The sequence below is a fragment of the Tiliqua scincoides genome, chromosome 8 (assembly GCF_035046505.1).
Source record: "Tiliqua scincoides isolate rTilSci1 chromosome 8, rTilSci1.hap2, whole genome shotgun sequence".
NCBI classification, from domain to species: Eukaryota; Metazoa; Chordata; class Lepidosauria; order Squamata; family Scincidae; genus Tiliqua; species Tiliqua scincoides.
In genome coordinates, this window is record NC_089828.1 from 6658950 (window position 1) to 6676682 (window position 17733).

The window sequence follows — 17733 nt, forward strand, 5'->3', positions numbered from 1 at the left end:
TGTTTTTTAACTTGTGGGGTTCGGTCTGACGGTCAGATGTCCATGGCCTTTGCTGGGCTCTGAGGATTCTCCAGAGGTGAGGGGAGCAGAGTTCCTCTCGGCCTGGGAAGGTGGGGGGCAGACGTTCGCCCATATCCACGGTTTCATATAAACATGGGGGGATTACAGAATGGAACCCCCATGGATACAGGGGCACACCTGTACTGTGTTACTGTATTAAGGTCTCCTACTGCCCAAACTCATCCAGATCCGCCAATGCCTGACTGTCTGTGTCTATGGCCAAGGCCCACTGTGATCTGGCTTGGTCTTAACTACAGTAGTTGAAAGGAGGGAGTCAAATATGGGTTTGGGAACTATAGATGGGGTTCAGGTACAACTAGCTCCAAAGGGCTGAACTGCAAAGGGGGAACCACTTCTGATCACGTGAACCCAGTCAGGATGAGCGTGTCTTTCTTATACTCTGCCCTTGGTTTTCTCTAGCTCCTGACTGAAGAGGAGCCCCCAATGACCCTTCCACAAAGATGCGATGCCGTGGATGAGAACAGCTCTGTGTCTGTGTGCCCCAAGGCCTGGGTGGAGCCGACATTCACGCTTGCCGCCAAGGCCCGGGTGGTCATCACTGGGTGCTTTTTCGTGGTTGCCGCCTGCAGCAACACAGCCGTCTTGTACAGCGTCGCCAGGACGAGGCGCAAATCCCACGTGCAGCTGCTCATTCTGAGCCTGACAACGGCGGACTTGCTGGTGACTCTGATTGTCATGCCCTTGGATGCCATGTGGAATGTCACGGTGCAGTGGTATGCTGGGGACGTGCTGTGCAAGCTCCTGAATTTCCTTAAGCTCTTTTCCATGTACTCGGCAGCTCTGGTGCTGGTGGTGATCAGCCTGGACCGGCACTCGGCCATCCTCCACCCCTTCTCCTTTGCAAGCTCCACCCACCGGAACCGGATCATGCTCTGCATTGCATGGATTCTCAGTGTCCTGCTGGCCTCTCCCCAGGTAGGAATTTGGGAAACCAAGAGGGCACTCACAGAGGGGAACCGGCCTCCTTCGTTGCTCTCTCGGAATCTCTCAACAGCTGAGCACAAGAACTGAAACGATGAACAATCGCATCCTGACGGTCCTTCTTCTGGCCTTTGGAACACCCTCCCCCTACTTAATATTTGGGCCAGGAGGAAAATATACACAACTTGGCAAATGGTTGGCAACCTTCAGTCTCGAAAGACTATGGTATAGGCCTACAGCACCTGGTATTCCCAGGCGGTCTCCCATCCAAGTACTAACCAGGCCTGACCCTGCTTAGCTTCCAAGATCAGGGATGTGCAGGGTAACAACTTGGCAAGACTATAGCAAATGTAGTCATGGAAACAATCATTGTTCACACTTAAGATATCCAGCAGACAGGAAGCCTGTTGTACTGTATATTTGTTTGCAAGTAGGAGCAAATACATTCAGTGACTCCTTCCCACAATGCAGAACTAACATATGGGATTCTCTGCTGTAAGATGTGGAGACGGCTACTGCCTGAGATGGATTTAGAGGAGGATTAGCTGAAATTCTAAATGTAAATGTAAATTCATGGAGGACAAAACTATCACTGGCTCAGGGCCCATGAGAGGGAGGTAATTTGTACCTGGGCCCAGGGTCAAAAAGAAATTTCCTGGGATCTTACATTTTCTTATCTCACCTGCCCATGCGGGAATGCTCGGAGTGTGGTTGCTACCGAAAGCCATATATGCTGAGCTGAGGAATGCATACAAGGCACTCCTTAACACAGTGTCAAATCTGGGAGGAAACTGGCCTGCTGCAGTAGTTCTTTGGTGTGTAGTGCTTGCCACAAAGGTGCTCAAGGACACAGCTGCAGGGCTACAGTTGCTACTGAAGTATGTTTTGGTACGGACAATACATTTTCCATTCTAATGTGAGCCTGAATACAATTATGCTAATTTTCTGCAATATTTTCAATATTTAAAAGATTTTAGAGACTCTTAGGAGGAGTGTGTTTGGTTTTCATATTACTGTGTCTAGCTGCTGACACTGCAAGGGCAGGTAGACCTGGGCTATGCATTGGGAAGCCCGGTAGACCTGGGCTCCACAGACTTTTCTGGCCCTCCCCAGTCCTGCTTTGCCCCCTCCCCACCCCTATTCTGCCCACCCTTGCCACCCCACTCCTCTGTTCTATTTCATCTCCTCCCTTTTCCTCCCCCTTTGAGAAGGGGCCCAAAAGATTTGTATCCCCTGGTAAAATTCTCAGAGGCCCTGCACTGGCTGCTAGTTGTAATGGCTGTCTGTTATCTCCAGGCTCCGAGACAGAGACACCATTGCTGCTCTGTAATCCAAGTTACAGGGCGGCAGTGGTGGGAGAAGAGTCTGCGCGTGGGCTGCCCAGAAGCAAAGGGCAAGCCTTTATCCTCATCTAGCAGGCTCTTGGGTCCTTGTCCTCACTGTCCCTCTTTTCTTGCCAGAGCCAGCCCAAGGTGGGGCAGGCGACACTTTCACTTTCAAGAAATCTCTTTTTCCGTGTCCATTGCAGCTGTTCCTTTTCCACCTGCACACCATCCCAGGGGTCAATTTCACCCAATGCGTGACACATGGAAGCTTCCGGGAACACTGGCAGGAAACCACTTACAACATGTTCACCTTTGCCACCCTCTACGTCACTCCTCTGAGTGTGATGATCATTTGCTACATCCGCATCATCTGTGAAATCAGCAAGCAGCTGAAGATCAACCAAGGTGAGTTCACAGTCCTGAATTTTGAGTTTGGTGCAAACTGAGTATCCTTTTGCTTGTGTTACTTTTCATGTTCCAATCGATTTCCTGCTCCTCCTCAAGATGACTTGTGGCTATTTTTAAAATAAGAACATAAGAAGAGCCCTGCTGGATCAGGCCATAGGCCCATCTAGTCCAGCTTCCTTTATCTCACAGCGGCCCACCAAATGCCCCAGGGAGCACACCAGATAACAAGAGACCTGCAAGGCCTCCTGGGAATTGTAGTTAAGAACATAAGAACAGCCCCACTGGTTCAGGCCATAGGCCCATCTAGTCCAGCTTCCTGTATCTCACAGCGGCCCACCAAATGCCCCAGGGAGCACACCAGATAACAAGAGACCTGCAAGGCCTCCTGGGAATTGTAGTTAAGAACATAAGAACAGCCCCACTGGTTCAGGCCATAGGCCCATCTAGTCCAGCTTCCTTTATCTCACAGCGGCCCACCAAATGCCCCAGGGAGCACACAGATAACAAGAGACCTGCAAGGCTTCCTGGGAATTGTAGTTAAGAACATAAGAACAGCCCCACCAGATCAGGCCATAGGCCCACCTAGTCCAGCTTCCTGTATCTCACAGCGGCCCACCAAATGCCCCGGGGAGCTCACAAGACGACAGACACAACTTGTGGCCTGGTGCAAATGCAGCAGCACCTTGTCCATTGTGGACTGGCAAGTGCTGTTGAGTCTTTTCAGTGCAATTCTTGCTGCTTCTCCTTCCTGTTCAGTGGGGATGTGCCACTGATGTGCGTTAGGGAGTTGCCCTGTAACTGGTTCCCCATGGAGTGAGGTTTCATGGACTGACTTCCTCATTACTGTTTTCCTTCTGCCATAAGGAGGAAGCTTCTAATGAAGGTTTCAGGGGATCTTTGCTGAACACGTGTTCTTCGGAGCAGGGGGTACAGGGGTGCATGCTGACTTATAGGTGTTTCTCATGACCTGCCCCACTGAATGTCTTCAGTAAATGTCTTCATTCAAGCGTCTCCTATCCTTCCACTTGTTCACTTTCACTTATGGACATTTTACTGAACTTCATATAAAGGTCTGAGGGCCCAATCCTAGCCAACTTTCCAGCTCCGGTACAGTCACAATGCAACCCCAAGGTAAGGGAACAAATGTTTCCTTACCTTGCGGAAGCCTCTGTGACTGCACCCCTACCACAGGATGCAGTGTGTGCCTTGCTGGCATGGTTGCACCAGCACTGGAAAATTGGATAGGATCGGGCCCTCGCTCATTTCGTCTGAGATACTTGGTGTGGGTTACAGTAGTCTGAAACAAATGTATAAAAATGGAATTAAAATGTTTTTGAGGTAAATAGCAAAGGTCTTTAAGAGTGCTTGAGTCTGCCTGTTTACTCAGAAGTCACTCTCTCTGGTCAGTAAGACATAGGTAAGTGTAAATGTGCATAGGTTTGTGGCATTAATATAACGTGCGCTACATGCTGTCTTTCAGTCTGGCCTTGAGAAAGATGATGGCCAGAGATTAAGATAGCCCCAAGGCAAATGTCTCAGCTTCCCTCCTCCTGAGCCTCTGGGCTAAGGTCCTTTGGAAAAAGTTTCAGAAGCAGCACCTGACTATGGGCCCAATCCTATTCAATTTTCCAGCACCGGTGCAGCTGCAGTGCAGCCCCAAGGTAAAGGAACAAATGTTCCCATATCATAAAGAGGCCTCTGTGACTGCTGCCCCACCACAAGATGCAGTGCATGCCCCATTGGCACAGCTGCACTGGCACTGGAAAAATTGGATAGGATTGGGTCCTGTGCCTGCTATTGACATGCTGTTCCTGGTCTTGACTGAGCCCCTCCTGCTGAGAAGGATTTTAGCCACAGGGATCAGCATTGCCAGCTATTCTAACCCTTCCTGAAACTGTGTGTTGAGCCACTGTTTTTCACCCACTTCCAGCTAATTGTGGGAAAGCAGTATGAAAAGGGAATAATGTGTTGCCAGAATGTATTGAGCTTTCCCTGCTCTTGGCAAGTTGCCTTTAGTAGATAATTCTGACAGATCTGCATGCCAAAACCTGCTCCAAGTGGTCCTGGGTTCCGAAAAGTCCCAGTTTTTGCATTTACCACCTGGTTTCACCTGCAGTGTGCCAGTTTCTCACTCTTGCTCCATTGCCAGTCAGGTTCTGACCTGGTCCTGCTTGCCTGCCCACTAATAGGCAGTAGGCTATTTTAATACAGCAGTTGCCCACACTCTACATCCCACGGGACTGACCCCTTTGGCATCTCCTCTCACAGGTCTTGCGAGAGGCAAAGACGACCACATCTCCAAAGCCCGCATGAAGACGCTCAAAATGACCATCGTCATTGTGGCTTCCTTCATCGTTTGCTGGACCCCTTACTACCTGCTGGGCTTGTGGTACTGGTTCCAGCCCAACATGATCCGTCAGATGCCAGAGTATGTCAACCACTTCCTCTTCCTCTTTGGTTTGCTGCACACCTGCACAGATCCCATCATCTATGGCCTGTACACGCCGTCGTTCCGGGAGGACATGAAGGCCTGCCTCCGAAGTCTTGAACTGACAGTTATCCGAAAGGAGAAGAAGACCCTCGCCTCCATCTCGGAAATGCAGAACAGGGAAGACTGTGAGCACAGGGTAGTAACATCCAATGCTTCCAATGGGGGAACTTTGCACACTGCGTTCTAGGGGTATGCCCCTGCAATAGGGAAAGACACTCAGGGCTGGTTCACACATGCACATAGAGCACTCAGTTTGCTGTATACTTGGAGACCAGCAGCTGAATATGTGAGATGTAGCTGAAGGTGTGAGGTGATGAGAAAGTTCTCTCTGGATTCTTATCATACAGAAAAGTTTGTCCACCCTTGTCGTGGGCCAGTTTTTAAGTGTGCTCCCAGCAATCCCTGGCCCCATCTCTTTGGGCGCTACACTTGTTCTGGGGATGATCAGCTCCAATCTGCATGGCTGGAGACTTGCCTGCCAGGTGCACCCCCCCAACGGCATAGCACTTTGTTGATTTCCAGCCCCAGTGCAAGGAAGTAAATCTATTTTCTGTGCTAAACTCTGAACGTTGGCAGCACATGTAGGGCCATGGCTTTCCAAGGTAGTGCATTCAGCCACAGTTTTTATCTGTTTTTAAACTGGAGCTGCCAGTTTTTATCAATCATACTGATCCAACCTATTTGCAGTAATTATATGGATGTGGATTTGTAGCCAGTGTTGTGGGAAGGGGCAACAGCTCTTCCCCACTCCTGCTGCTCCCACTCATTGCAAAACAAGCCTGCCCTTCCCCTACATTAATGTGCAAAACAGGTAGCCCCCTACCCTCAGGTTCTGGTTCTTGGGCACCCTAGAGCATGATTGCACCTTGTTAAACTGGTGTTTCTATACAAGATATAGGCACCGTTTGTGTTCTGCCAGCAGCCCAACTCATCCTCGGGCAACAGGCGCCAAACGTCTCATTCTAGTTCTAGTCACAACACCACCAATCACCCCCCTTTTTCTGCCAGAGCCTCCGTTAACCCCCTGGATGCTCAGACACCACTGGCAATGCAGTGACGCTGCTGTCTTGTATATTTCCTGCTCGCTCACTTTCCTTGTCTTTGCATGAAAATGGCATTGGAAAGGTTTTGGGAAACAGATGCTTTTTGGGCAGGGAGCCCAGAGCACAAGCTTTCACGGTTTCCTATAAAATGTCGACTGCAGGCAATGTTGCCAGCTTTGGCTGGGGGGGGGGGGGCAGGTGTGGAATGATAGAGAAGGGAAAGAACATGCCAGAGTGGTGCTGGCCCTATGTGAAAATGCAGGCAAAGAAGGCCACTGTGAAACCATGGCTTGCTGGTGTGGCTGCTCCTTGGAAAGCTGAATTCTTAAAGTAGCTTGCAACTGTTACCCTGCAGATGCCCGATCTCGGAAGCTAAGCAGGGTTAGGCCTGGTTAGTACTTGGATGGGAGACCGCCTGGGAATACCAGGTGCTGTAGGCTTATACCATGATCGCGGAAGCTAAGCAGGGTCAGGCCTGGTTAGTACTTGGATGGGAGACCGCCTGGGAATACCAGGTGCTGTAGGCTTATACCATGATCGCGGAAGCTAAGCAGGGTCAGGCCTGGTTAGTACTTGGATGGGAGACCGCCTGGGAATACCAGGTGCTGTAGGCTTATACCATGATCTCGGAAGCTAAGCAGGGTTAGGCCTGGTTAGTATACCATAGTCTTTCGAAACTGAAGGCTGCCAACCATTTTGAACCTTTGGTCCAGTGCTCTGCATAAGCCCAGAGGAACTCTTATTTTCCTCTGGACAGCAAAACACACATACTTTGTGCCATATCACACATTGCCCGCTTCCACAGGAGTTTGCCTATACATGGAAGTCATTTCCAGAAGCTTTCCTTCAAACTAGACAGTCCTGCTCTCTGATGTGATGTGGATGGTGGCTGGAACTTGGTGTTGACACTCCATTTGGGGAACTTTCTCCCCAGGACAATTCACCTGGTGCCCTCTTTAATGCACACTTGGCACCAGACAAAGACCTTTTTATTGGCCCAGGCTTTGCCATTTTTGCTGAATGGTCTCAACTCTGTATTATCACCTGCATTTTTTTCCACTCATGCATTTTTTTTTAATTGTACGTCATGGTTTTAATAGGAAAGCCATCTTGGAAACATTTTTATTGAAGACTTATACATTCATACAATAAAATTTAAAATGTAGCTTGATTTCAAAAGTCATTGATCACAAAGCGGTGGGAAGAAGAGGGGAGTTGGGAGAATCGCTCCATTGCAGAGCCCATTTTGCAAGTGGATGGTCCAGGCCCAACCCTTGGCAGCATCTCCAGGGTAGGCAGAGAAGGGTTCTGTCTGAGTCCCTGAAGTTCAAGCTGCTACTGGTCAATGCAGGCGAAACTGGGCTGGGCGGAACACTTGCCTGACCCAAGATCAGGTCTTAGCAGAGCCCTCCACCTAACCTGGAGCCAAACAGCCCTTTGGAGTCTGTACTCTGAAGCTCCCTCTGTGCGCAGTATAAAACAGGAACACTGAGATTCCAGCTGGATACAGCAGTTTTAATATGCAAAGTGCTTTACAGTCATTATTGCAATGGCCTTCACTATAAGCTTGCAAGGTAGGCTGCTGTTTTCCCAGGTGGAAAAAGGGGGGGGCGCAGAAGCAGAGTATGCTTTGGTCAACCTTACAGCAGTAGCAGAACTTGAATGCCATTCTTCTACCGTGTGCCCCTCAAAGCAAGCACCTTACTTGCTTCCTGCCCATGTAAGAAACCAGAAAAACAAATGCAAACCTTTTCCTAAGCGGTGTGCCCCAAGGATCTGTCCTGGGACCGGTGCTTTTCAACCTCTTCATAAATGACCTGGAGAACAGGGGTGAGCAGTGAGATGGCTACGTTTGCAGACGACACCAAACTTTTCCGAGTGGTAAAGACCAGAAGTGATTGTGAGGAGCTCCAGAAGGATCTCTCTAAACTGGAAGAATGGGCAGCAAAATGGCAGATGCGCTTCAATGTCAGTAAGTGTAAAGTCATGCACATTGGGGCAAAAAAATCAAAACTTCACATATAGGCTGATGGGTTCTGAGGGTTCTGTTTGTGACAGATCAGGAGAGAGATCTTGGGGTGGTGGTGGACAAGTTGATGAAAGTGTCGACCCAATGTGCGGAGGCAGTGAAGAAGGCCAATTCTATGCTTCGGATCATCAGAAAAGTTATTGAGAACAAAACAGCTAATATTATAATGCCGTTGTACAAATCGATGGTAAGGCCACTCCTGGTATCCAGTCCTGGTCACCACATCTCAAAAAGGCTATAGTGGAAATGAAAAAGGTGCAAAAGAGAGCGACTATGATGATTATGGGGCTGGGGCACCTTCCTTATGAGGAAAGGCTACGGCGTTTGGGCCTCTTCAGCTTAGAAAAGAGACGCCTGAGGGGGGACATGATTGAGACATACAAAATGATGCACGGGAAGGATAAAGTGGATAGAGAGATGCTCTTTACAGTCTCACATAACACCAGAACCAGGGGACATCCACTAAAATTGAGTGTTGGGAGGGTTAGGACAGACAAAAGAAAATATTTCTTTACTCAGTGTGTGGTCAGTCTGTGGAACTCCTTGCCATAGGATGTGGTGATGGCATCTGGCCTGGATGCCTTTAAAAGGGGATTGGACAAGTTTCTAGAGGAAAAATCCATTATGGGTTACAAGCCATGATGTGTACGTGCAACCTTTTGATTTTAGAAATGGGCTACATCAGATGCAAGGGAGGGCACCAGGATGCAGGTCTCTTACCTAGTGTGCTCCCTGGGGCATTTGGTGGGCCGCTGTGATACAGGAAGCTGGACTACGTCGATGGGCCTATGGCCTGATCCAGTGGGGCTGTTCTTATGTTCTTTGAACTGCTGCTGTGCTCTTTGCATAAGTCGCCTAACCCTCACCACCTTCCCACACTTCATTTTCAGGCATGAGGGAGAGATTTGGCTGTGGGGGGGGGGGGGGCTGACTGACTGACAATATTCTGATGCTGAACTCCAGGAGCTCCCCTTTCATTGCCCAGCTTTGCTGTCCTTTTTACCACATGTGAAATTGGTGGCTGCTTAGTTGCGGTAGGTGACAAATGAGAAGAAACCTCCCCCAATCCCAGTTCACCCAAAATTTGATGACTTGCCTTTTCCACTACTAAAAAAAGAAAATCCCAACATACAGATCAGGACCACGTTTGGCTGTAGCAGCTGGGGATAGCCAGTTGAAAAAGCTTTCTCTCTCCAGCCCCAGGTCCTGCCCCTCAAGGCCAGTCATACCTCCTCTTTCATCCAAGGTGAGGGAGGGAGGGGTATGCACCCTGTCAAGCCAGTTTGACAGGTCCACAGGTGGCTTCTCTTATACAGAAGCAGGGGTAACATGTCTACATGCGATTTATCTCCAGGTAGGTGACCAAACCATCACTCAAGGCTACTTCTGCTCCCTGCTTGAGGCAAACCATGGTCTGTCTTATGCAAGCTAATCTTTGGCAGAGGGAGACTTGGGATGACGGGGGCTCCCTCCCCCCCCAAGGAAAGGGAATCAACTCAACAGGCCCAATTAAATGAAAGGAGAGCAGTCTTGCAAGCACAGGAGGAGGAGGAGGAGAAGTAGGGGAGCAGGTTCTGGGAAGGAAAAGCAAAGAGAACACAGGAGGCAGGGCGCTGGGGAGGAGGTGCGGAAGTCACAGGCCCAGCAGCTTTTGCTCTCAACAACATCAACATCTCTGCCTTGAGGCATTTGCACACTTCTGCAGAAAAATGTACAACGCAAAGACTCTCTCTCTCTCACACACAGCATTTTCTAAACCATTTTTCAGCAAAAGTGCATCAAACAGCCAAGTAAGAAGGGTGTCCAGGAACTGTACGTGGGACAAGGGATGAAGGACAATGTTGTTCAGGCCGCACCCTGAGCCCAGCAGGTTCCAGCCGCTTCCCTGCCATCCTGGCTCTCATAGGGCCTTTCCTCCAAGGCCCCTGTGCTGCCCCACTTGGCTTTTTGCAGGACAGAAAAAGGAAGTCCCAGCTGGTTATCCCCATCCTGGGAAGCAAGTCAAAACCTCAGACTATTCTTAAGCTGCATCAGGAAGGCGAGGACAGGTGAAATACATCAGCCCCTCCTAATCTTCATTCATTCCCCCTCCCACCACGCCTTTCCAGAGCTTCAGGGTGGTCGGTTCACAAAGGTTTAAGGCATATGGTGAAGGCAAGCAACTCGCCTCTGTCTCCCTTCTGTTCATCGTTTTAAGTCAAAAATCCTGCCCCAATAGTAGAGGAAGGCCGGGGAGTTGCTGGCACCAATGAGCAGCAGCAGCAGCAGATAGAGGCTCATCATGACCGCAAAGCGATGTCTGGAGACCCAGGACTGACTGGCAGGCCTATGGAGAGGCAGAAAGGGGAAGCCGTCATTGCACTATCCAGCCACTGTGTGGCACATCCTTCCAAATCAAGAAACCACACACTGGGCCTTTGTACAAAGGGGGGGGCAGTTTTTGATTTGTTTTAACTGGGTTTCGCACAATACAATCTCACTGGCTGATCTTACAAGTGTGTTACCTACAGAAACTTGACACCACCCTCAACCACCAAGGAGGTCCACGCAGCTGGGAGTACTTACCTCCGGTGTTGCTTCTGCGAATACACTAGCAAATATTTCACCCGTATCAGCTGATTGTTGGTGACAACGAAGTATTTCTGGGGGACATCACCCCCTTCGCTGTTCCTCACTCTGGCTCTCTTCCTGTCTATTTCTTTGGAATCTGCAAAAGACCAGAAAGAGGAACTCCTAGACAATGGCAGGAGACAAGGGAGCCCTGGAGAGTTTAGTATCAGAAAACCTGCAGCTTGGGGTTCAAAGTCCCGGTCTCTCAGCATCAGCTCCAAAGGATGCTGCCAAAACAGCTATGCTTTCTTTGCCAAGCAAAGTATTCAGAGGAGAGCCAAAGCACTGAGGCAGAGAACCTGGGGCGGGGGGGAGGTCCCAAGTTCAGTTCCAGCATCTCCCACGGAAGGGACTGCATGCAGAAGCGCTGGGAAGGACACTCTGCCTGACACCCTGGAGAGCTCCTGCAAGCCCAGGTATACTATTCCTTGGCTAAATGGAACCATGGCACGGCTGGACCAGCCGGGAGGCTAATTCCAAATCAGGAGGAAGCAGGAAATCTCCAAACCACAGCCTACTCATCCACTTCTGCTGGCTCCAGTCCTCAGCTTGCTTGCTGAGAGCGGGAAGAGGATCAATGCAGCTACAGCACCGCCACTGCAAGTTATCGCATTGGCAGGGCTGCAAGAAGCAGCAGTGGGGGTGATCCTGCCCCAAATGCCTGCCTTGATCAGCAGCCAGAACAGGTTTGCTCAGCTCCACCTCCTCCTTCCGACCCACCCAACAGGGAAGCCAGGTAGGCAAGAAGGACAGGGCCCCCTGGGCCTCCATTCGCTGTCCTTGAAGTCTTCCACCTGTTTGCTCTCCACCTGGTCCCACTGAAACAGAAAGGAGGAGCAGGGCAAGTTGGGGGTGCTCCCTGCACGCTCCACCGATCCCGTTTATGAGGTGGGACAGTAGGAGCAAAGAGGAGGAGGCTTCAGCAGATGGGAGACTTGGAGGGAAGAGGAAAGGGGCATGGGGAAGGTCCATGGATCACGGTGCTCCCCTCCCCTACTCAGCACATGTGCTCAAGGCAGCTTTGTGCGTTTTTCAGGCTTACCTTTTTTTTTCACCTGGCATTTTACATCCGGGTGATCGATGATTTCGCAAACAGCGACACAGCTCAGGATCGGGCCCATGGCACTCTTCTGCCAGCCCAGACCATGGGGACTATAGAGCAGGGCGAGGCTCAGGTCACTGGTCAGGTAGGTGCCTTCGCCAAACAGGGAGGTCTGGAAAAGTTAAAAAGGCATTTTGCACAAATAGCCTCCCGCTCCAAGAACAGCAGTGGTTCTATGGAGATTCTGCCCAGGACCCAAGACCGCAGAAGCGGCTGTAATTCCTGGCTCCTGCACAAATGTGTTACCTTCAGTGCCCCTGTTGCCAATGGTCCTATGAGAAAACCCGCATGAGAAAAGCCCAAAGGAAAATTGCACACAGGAAAAACCCCACTGTCATCAGTGCAGACAAGAAAATTGCCACAAGGAAAAATACACACATGTAGCGATTGTCACATAAAGGTGAAGAGGCATGCGCAATTTCAAGTGCCACAGATATTTCTTCTTGTAGATGACCATTCTCTCCCATTGAGAATGAATAGGTATGACTTATATTTTCTATTGTTATAAATATCTTACAGTCAAAATATTTCACATTCATAACCCCTAACCCTTTATGTTAAAATTACTACGCTGCATACTTTTCCGTGTGGGTAATTATGACAGTGGGGTTTTTCCTGTGGGCTTCTTATCATGTGCATTTTTTTCTGGTTACTGTGGCCCCAGCTCTCCCCACTCAGATCCTGACACACCCCTGTCTGTGCCCTTCCCCCCTCCAGCTCCACTCCCTGGCCATGCCCTTGCTGCCTGGAACAGTCTCCAAGAATGCCAGTCCCACTTCCTTGAACTCTCTCCTCCAAACCAGCTTTTCCAAGCAAGCCTGGACACGAGCCCCACTCCTCTGTCTCACTGCAACCAAGGTTAAGTACACGTCACTCTAGTAACTTCACATGTGTTTTTCCCTCCCTTTATCTCCCCCTTTTGCCCCACTGTGCTGAATTACAAATTGTCTTTGTCCCCTTGGAGCAGAGACCAGTCCTCGAGCACTCACTAACACATTAGATACACACCTGGTGCTGCCTGAGCACTCAATCCGATCCAACTTTCCAGTGCTGATGCAACCGCAATGCAGCCCCAAGGCAAGTGAACAAATGTTCTTTTACCTTGAAGAGGCCTCCATGACTGCCCTACCACCACAGAATGAAGCAGCTGCTTCACTGACACAGCTACATCAGTGCTGGAGAGTTGGATAGGATTGGGCCCCGAGTCAGGAATGCTGCCAAGGCCCTGGGGCTGCACACATTCCTCTTTTGCGCACTAACTGTGAGGAAGACTTCCCTGCTCACAGGCCACTGTAGGGCCTCAAGACAGATGTGAGGGCAACCCAACACAAGTCTCGATGGAAACCACAACTAAGGCCAAAGGCAAGGAAGCCTTACCTTGTTCAAATGGCACTGTAAACCGTTGTGGACAATGGAGTGGAAATTCTCTAGGCGGCTCCCATGGAATGCATAGATGACGTCTCTTCCTGCCCGGGTCTCCTCAAATTTGGCATTCATCTGATGGCAGTAGGCAATTTTAAACAGAAAGTCTGGTGCAGGGACTGGAACACTGGGCTCACCGGCGAGCTCCTGGATCTTCTTATACTTGAAAGGAAGAAAGGTATTAATTCCAGGTATATAGAACCTCCAGGCTCTGAGGCAGTCTGCCATTGAACACCGGCTGCAATCTGCCCACATTCCCTGCTCCTGGGCTCCCAAAGACATCAGGCTGGCCACCATGGGATGCAGGGCATTGAACCAGGCAGACCTTCAACTTGATCTAGCGTCTCTTCTCAAGCTCTTAATTATGGCTAAATAAACCATCTAGTCTGTCTCTGAACACTCATTGCACGTAACAGAAGATGTCAAATCCAAGCTGTAATTGTGAGCACCGTGCAGCCACTGGATAAGCTATTTGGGGGGAAAGTGGATACTGGACTAGATCGATCTGATCAGATCACAGCTCACATTGGTTTTAAGGTCCAGATAATCCCACGGAAAAACTGAGTCTGTAAGCTTTTGCACACAGAGCAGGGGCTTGGACTAGATAACCACCCCGGTACCTTCTAACTCTGCGCACACAGAAGAATTACAAACACACACACACACACACACACACACACACACACACACAAGAATGCTAGAGATTGTTAAATCTTTAGCAGGCGAATCCTATGAGCCCAAGGACTCACCCACAGACACAGCTATGACACTCCCACCCCCAGAACCTCTGCATAATTCTTTTTACTGGTCTCACCTCCTTCCAATGGCATTTTTTGCTGCATTTGGGCAATTAAAGGGACTTAAAAAGTGCCCAACAGATGAGATCTCACTGCAAACTATATTAATGAAATATGTTTGCGGGTCCTTACTTTGCCCACTGGAGATCTTGGGAGGCAGCCCTGAATTCCAACCAGCCACCCCCAGAACTGCCTTGGGCGGCTCAAGCTAATGCAGTCATTGTGTCAGCTCTAACCTCCTGTTTGCTGGTGCTGTGTATAGACCAGGCCTTTGAGGAAAGAAGCCAGCCAAGCAGCTCCCAGGCACTTTTGTCCACATCTTGGGCAGACTCAAGCAACTCCTTCAGGCTCCCCAGTGCATTTGCATCTGCAAGCTGAGAGAGAGGGAGAGAGACATGCTGAAAGGGTATCTCTGGTTTCATTCCATTCTCTCTCATTGCTAAACAAACAGGGACCTCTAGTGGGTCAGAAAACAAATACAACATCTCCAACAGATCAGTCCTAGGCATCCTTCCTTGCAAGTAAGCCCTACTAGGTTCCATAGACCAACTCTCACAGGAAACTGTGCATAAGATTTGAAGCCAGGGGATGAAGTTATCTTGACATTTGAAGAACCACAAGGTTGGTTTTGTCCCATGCACCTGCTTTTAATTGAAATTTGTTATCTCAATGGCTAGCCTGGTTTTGATATTATGTTTTCTTTTAACTTATACCGATCTGTTTGCTGCCTAGTGCTTTTTTTTTTTATGAGAAACAGCAAGATTTTAAAAATCCCTTAAATAAGCAAACGGTGCACCAGACCAGGCTTTCCAGAGTGCTCTCCAATTTATTTTGTTTCAGCCAATTTTTGCTCCCTGTTCAACATGATGGGTCTCAGGACAGCAACTGCCTAAAGAAGGTGGAAAACCAACCAAACACAGCACACAGGTCAAACACAGCAGCTAGTCAAAAGGCCAGGGAACTTTGAAAAAGGGTTTTCCACGGCACCAAAAGAACATAACTACTGAACTCAGCAAGCTTCCCTGGGGAAGGCATTCCACAGGCAAGGCACCACAGCTGTAGAGTAGTAGTCTTGAAGGGCAGCCCTGCCTGTAATATATCAGAGCAGTACAGTAGTCACATTCAGAATTTGGGGAAGGAAAACATCAATGGCAATCACAAATTTTGGCATGGCTACTAAATTAAGTTCAAAATCTGTGGACCCCTGAATAGCTGGTCAACTCATCATCAGAAAGTGTCCTTGTTTGGCCTGGAGCTATGACTTTGCCCACCATTCACCGGACAGCCCCCTACTCCACACAGGTCCAGCAGTGCCTAAACACTGCTCCCTGTAGCAAAAAAAAATGTCTCCAGTTGCTCCACACGACAACTCACCAAAGCCTCGAAGTCCTTCGTGTCATCAGTGGCATAGAAGCCTGGGAATGGCCGGAGGACGGAATCCCGCTTGTAGCTCTGCAGGGCCGAGATGAAAAAGCTGCACTTGAGGTCAGCAGCCAAGAGGTCTGTCCTAACAGTCTTCCGCAGCCTCTCTTCAAGGACAGCATCATTGTCATTTGGGGCCTGCATCCCCAATGGGGCTGCTGAGGAAGCACAGGCATAGGTCGGAGAACTGAAATAGAGCCAATGGTCTGAGTCCAGCAGCCCTCCAGAAGCAAAGGGCTAGAAGATACTCCAGAATCAAAAAAGCACCCACACTATCCACAGGGTGGCTGGGAAAACAGGGATGGGATGCAGGTGGCAATTTGTCCATGATTAAATGTCCATGATTAAAGCATAAGCAAAAAAGACCTACTTGGTGACCTGACTATCACCAGGCCTGAGCAGTGCAACTGAAATAAATGCATCTTTCTCCCACCCCTCATTTGCCCCACTTCCTTCTCTCTCCTTGCCTCTGTTGGCTTCCTTGTCTTTATTCTTCTAGATCAGGGGTGCTGAATAACATTCATGAAACCTGCTGCAAGTTGGACGTGATCTCATAGAGCAGAAAGTGATGTCATTAAGCAGGTCATGTCTATAAATAAGCATTTTTTTCTCACTTAGAAACTCATTAGCTGTAATAGAAGATAAAATATGCAAATCTTGATCGCATTTTCAAGATACAGGACAGTCCAATTATTATGCAAGCTGCCCTTTCAGCAGTGATACCTCAGCACAGTTCAGCAGCTGATGGTGGTCCTGGGAGAGCCTGAGGACCAAATAAAGAGCTTCCAGGAGTTGCATCTGTGGGTCTTATGCTTGACACCCCTCTTCTAGATTGTCAGGCCCTTGAAGCAGGGATCTGCCCACCAGGTACATGGACAGCACAGGAAATTAACAATCCACAGAAAGAGTCCAAACTGCCCCCATCAACACATCCCAGCAGAGGCTCTTCCTGTTTACCTTTAACAGTTGTGCAACAGGCAGGTCTTCAACACGGAAGGGCCTCTCCCACCCCTCCCTCCAAGACGTCCTGTCTCAACTGTGAAAACCTCCCTTTCCCCATCCATTTAGGGCAGCCAGACACCCTGCAGGCAGACAGGCAAAAAGAAGATGACAAAGAAGCAGCCCCAGAGAGACTCCAGACTATCCTTAGGCGTTTCTCTGATGGCTGCGTGGCAGGCAGGTGCCCAATGGATCAGGCCTTTCCTCCTCACTCCAGCTGTTGAACTTCCGCCTGCCATGCAGTGTACCTTTGACAGCTGTGTGGCAGGTAGGCGCCCATCAGGTCAGGCCTTTCCCCTGCCTCCACCTGTTGAACTTCTGCTTTCCTTTGATGGCTGCGTGACAGGCAGGTGCCTAACAGGTCAGGTCTTTCTCCTTCACCTGTTGAACATCTGCCTGCCATGCAGTGTGCCTTTGACAGCTGTGTGGCAGGCAGGTGCCCATCAGGTCAGGCCTTTCCCCTGCCTCCACCTGATGAACTTCTGCTTGCCTTTGATGGCTGTGTGGCAGGCAGGTGCTCAACAGGTCAGGACTTTCCTCCTCCTTCCACCTGTTGAACTTCTGCCTGTCTTTGTTAACTGCAGGGCAGGCAGGTGCCCAACAGGCCAGGTCAGGCCTTCCCCCTCCCTCCACCTGTTGAACTTCTGCCTGCTGTGTAGCCCCTAAAGGCACAGGAGCCCTGACTGGTGGGGAGGTGGCCGCCTCGTGACTCCCCCTGCCTCTTGCCAGCTCCACCCCGCTGCCCCCGGCCCCGCTGCGGCCTTCAGCCCTCCTCACCTCCCGGCCTGTCACAACAGACTCCAGCCCACAAAGGCGACTCGCCCACTGATGGGGAAGCCCACGGAACTCAGCCGACTGCCTACTGCGCATGCCCCGCCCGCTTCGCACGTGCTCAGTAGCAGCAACTGAAGTAGCCCGGTCGGGCCTTGCTCCTGCGCATGTGCAAAAGCACCCGCCGCAACAGTCATCCACGTTCGTTATCAGGCTGTCCTCGGTTCATCCCGAGCATGCGCAGTAACGGCAGCGAAGCCACAGACTTGCCAGTGCCTCGTCTTGCACATGCGCGGTAGCAGCCGCTGAAGC

General features: G+C 50.0%; 2 protein-coding genes and 1 pseudogene across 3 annotated transcripts; 2 read left to right on the forward strand and 1 right to left on the reverse strand.

Moving 5' to 3' along the window:
• Window positions 1–340: 340 nt before the first annotated feature.
• LOC136658596 (gonadotropin-releasing hormone II receptor-like) lies at window positions 341–5428 on the forward strand. The gene is made up of 4 exons (XM_066635370.1): window positions 341–370; window positions 481–996; window positions 2531–2732; window positions 5004–5428. Exons 1-4 carry the CDS (start codon window positions 341–343, stop codon window positions 5411–5413), a joined length of 1158 nt encoding a protein of 385 aa, XP_066491467.1. The 3' UTR covers window positions 5414–5428.
• A 1174-nt stretch (window positions 5429–6602) lies between these two features.
• On the forward strand, window positions 6603–6709 carry LOC136659833 (5S ribosomal RNA; annotated as a pseudogene).
• A 670-nt stretch (window positions 6710–7379) lies between these two features.
• Window positions 7380–17508, reverse strand: PARP16 (poly(ADP-ribose) polymerase family member 16). Of its 2 annotated transcripts, none has more exons than XM_066635492.1 (7): window positions 17428–17508; window positions 15604–15809; window positions 14466–14603; window positions 13388–13594; window positions 11951–12122; window positions 10864–11005; window positions 7380–10624 (listed from the first exon to the last, which is right to left on the reverse strand). In XM_066635492.1, the coding sequence occupies exons 2-7, from the start codon at window positions 15793–15795 to the stop codon at window positions 10483–10485; spliced, it is 993 nt and encodes a 330-aa protein (XP_066491589.1). In that variant the 5' UTR covers window positions 15796–15809; window positions 17428–17508; the 3' UTR covers window positions 7380–10482. The 2 variants fall into 2 exon arrangements, with proteins under 2 accessions (XP_066491589.1, XP_066491590.1); XM_066635493.1 differs by having other exon boundaries at window positions 15604–15838; window positions 17428–17475.
• Window positions 17509–17733: the final 225 nt, after the last annotated feature.

Coding starts and splice junctions, on each gene's coding strand:
- LOC136658596 (XM_066635370.1), top strand. CDS start 341: ATGGGTTTGGGAACTATAGATGGGGTTCAG. Junction 371..480: donor GAACTATAGATGGGGTTCAG/GTACAACTAGCT, acceptor GGTTTTCTCTAG/CTCCTGACTGAAGAGGAGCC. Junction 2,733..5,003: donor GCAGCTGAAGATCAACCAAG/GTGAGTTCACAG, acceptor CTCCTCTCACAG/GTCTTGCGAGAGGCAAAGAC.
- PARP16 (XM_066635492.1), bottom strand. CDS start 15,795: ATGCAGGCCCCAAATGACAATGATGCTGTCCTTGAAGAGAGGCTGCGG. Junction 13,595..14,465: donor ACAGCACCAGCAAACAGGAG/GTTAGAGCTGAC, acceptor CTTCCTTTCAAG/TATAAGAAGATCCAGGAGCT. Junction 11,006..11,950: donor ATGCCAGGTGAAAAAAAAAG/GTAAGCCTGAAA, acceptor GGTCTTTTGCAG/ATTCCAAAGAAATAGACAGG.